At 30.4% G+C, this 2,702-nt stretch overlaps 1 protein-coding gene across 1 annotated transcript in view; it reads left to right on the plus strand.

Moving 5' to 3' along the window:
• The first annotated feature begins 1,737 nt into the window (after positions 1 to 1,737).
• LOC107458462 (uncharacterized) overlaps positions 1,738 to 2,702 on the plus strand; it is a 1,860-nt gene continuing 895 nt past the window's right edge. The window contains exons 1-2 of the mRNA XM_016076665.3: positions 1,738 to 2,155; positions 2,234 to 2,702. The exon at positions 2,234 to 2,702 is cut by the window's right edge and continues 895 nt beyond it. Coding sequence (XP_015932151.2) covers positions 1,994 to 2,155; positions 2,234 to 2,702 — 631 coding nt within the window. The 5' untranslated portion in view covers positions 1,738 to 1,993. The remainder of the gene's footprint in view (positions 2,156 to 2,233) is intronic.

The following is a 2,702-nucleotide window of genomic DNA, read 5'->3' on the forward strand; positions in this document are numbered from 1 at the left end:
CCCCTAACCATCCATCATTCTCCCTTTTCACTATCTCACTCTCATAATCACCAAACGCATTTTTACCACCACCACCACTTCTTTTCGGCGTCCACACTTTTCCACCACTCCTTGTTTTACTCGCCTTTTTTCTCTCTTTTGTACTCTCTTTTTCGATTTTTCTCAGAGATTTAGATCTAAAATAACTTATATGTGGTTGTTCTTTTCTCTTTGTAGTGTATTGATCTTTTTTATGGGTGTTTTGGATATGATTTTACATATCTACGATGAAAATTGAACGAGAAAAATTTTTTATCCACAAAAATATTTTTAGATTCAGAAAGTCTTTAGACTTATTCGGAGAAGAGATGATATTTTTCTGTATTGCGTCACTTTTTATGTGTAATCAGAAACAAAAGAGATCGTAATTTATCTCTATTTTTGTCTTATAAGATTTTTTATAATCGAACTTTGTGCCTCCTCTTAAACTATAATTTAACATAGAGTTTATTTATTTTCTTACTTAGTTTTGGATTTAATATGTAATTTACAAGTTGTAAGTACCGCTTGGCTATTTTTTTAAAAGATAATTTATCTTCCATTTAAAAAAAAAAAGAGACCAAACTTCTCACCAAAAATGTAAAAAGTTCAAGAAGCTAGCGAGCGAGCTAACTAACTATGATGAGCCTAGTGCTTTAATTTACAGAGCAAAATTTTAAATTAATCCCTAAAAATTTTTAGTTGGACATTTTATTTTTCAATAAATTTTATTTACCAAATCAATTCTCAAACTTTTATTTTTTTAGATAAATTAGTCCACACATTAATTGTTGGTATATATGAAGAAACTAATATGAGAATTTTAAAAAATTTTAGAAAAAAATATATTTTTATAATAGATATTAATTTGTCTAACTTTTTAGTAAAATTTGACGTAAAAAATTAGTATATATAACAAAATAAAAAGTTAAAGATTGATTTAGTGATAAAATTTATTGAAGATTAAACTGTGTGACTAAAAATTTTTGGAGAATAATTTAGTATATTACTCTATTTTAAATTTCACAAGATAAATTCTCATAGAAAGTAGAGTAGTATACTACTTTACAATTATATTAGGTGTATATAAAAAATTAATTATTAAATTAGTTATTTGTATAAAATATAAATTAAAATATAAAATATATATATAAAAAGTAAATTAAATAATATATATTTATACACAAATTTAATAGCTGATTTTTAGTTTTAACATGACATTTTTTATTACTTCATGATAAAGTGTTACAATTTGACCGATAAAAGAAATGATCTTTAGTTCAAGCTTAATCAATTAAAAAATAACATTCTACTTGTTAATATGAAAATAAAATTTTATAATAACAATGAGTTTTCAATGATTTTTAGTCATACTTTATCATAAAATATGAAAATAAAATTTTATAATAACAAGTACCGTTTTATATACATATATGCTGTGAAAATTTATAACCATACTACATAAATATTAAAAATCATCTACCATATAAAAATACATATTTGATGTTATAGAAAAACAATTTAATTATGCCTATTATAAAAATATTTGATTATTTCTTTGATTGAAAAATATACCAAAACATGTTTATACACGTAAATATGTAGAGCTGAAGAAGCTAATATTTTTATATTTATAGATTATTTTAAAAAAGAAAAAATTTCTCGTGATCCTATATAAGGGAAAAAGGGTCATAAAAGGAAACGAGTTCAGGAAAAGGTTACATCGGAGTGGCATGTGAGTTACATAGTTTGGTGTATGAATGCATTATATATACAAAACCCTCTCACGTTCTTCTCTTGAATCCGATCCGCACGTTTCACTCTTCTATTCACACCCGCCGTGTCCAATTTGTTCTCTTCTAATCTCTTTCCATCCAATTTATTATCTTCCCCAATTAGGCTACGCAAAAGAAGAGAGAGCTAGCGTGCATCAGATTCAATCTCAGAATCTTAATTTGAGTTTTAAATCTTGAATATGGAAAAGAAGGTTCTTGATCTCGTTCTCGTTCCGTGTGGTCTCCTTGCAATGGTAGCATACCATTTATGGCTTCTTCAGAAAGTTGTGAGGCAACCCACCAAAACCATAATTGGTGTCAATGCATTCAATCGCCGTTTATGGGTTCAAGCTATGATGGAGGTAGCTTTAAACATTTTTTCAATTTTGGATTATTTATATTACTTTCTTCATGATATTGAAATTAATAATTTAATTTAGGATGGGACGAAGAATGGGGTTCTTGCAGTGCAATCTTTAAGGAACAACATAATGGCGTCAACACTTTTGGCCTCCACCGCCATAATGCTTTCTTCGCTAATAGCCGTCTTAATGACCAGCGGCGGAGTCTTAATGACCAGCAGCGGAGGAGCAGCCGGCCTTGACAGCAGCTACCACGGCGGCGGCTTCAACGGCAGAAATCCAGCAACCATGACGGTTATCTCTGAGGTTTTTGGTGATAGAAGTGAATTATGCCTCTCCTTAAAGTTCTTCTCAATATTGGTATGTTTCTTGCTTGCATTCTTGCTCAACGTTCAATCCATAAGGTACTATAGCCATGCAAGCATCCTCATCAACGTCCCATTCAAGAAACTATCCACCAGCCTTCGCCACCAGATGCTCACGGCGGAGTATGTTGCCACCACCGTCAACCGGGGGAGCTACTTCTGGTCCCTCGGCTTGCGCGCCT

Source organism: Arachis duranensis, chromosome 7 (genome assembly GCF_000817695.3).
Source record: "Arachis duranensis cultivar V14167 chromosome 7, aradu.V14167.gnm2.J7QH, whole genome shotgun sequence".
NCBI classification, from domain to species: Eukaryota; Viridiplantae; Streptophyta; class Magnoliopsida; order Fabales; family Fabaceae; genus Arachis; species Arachis duranensis.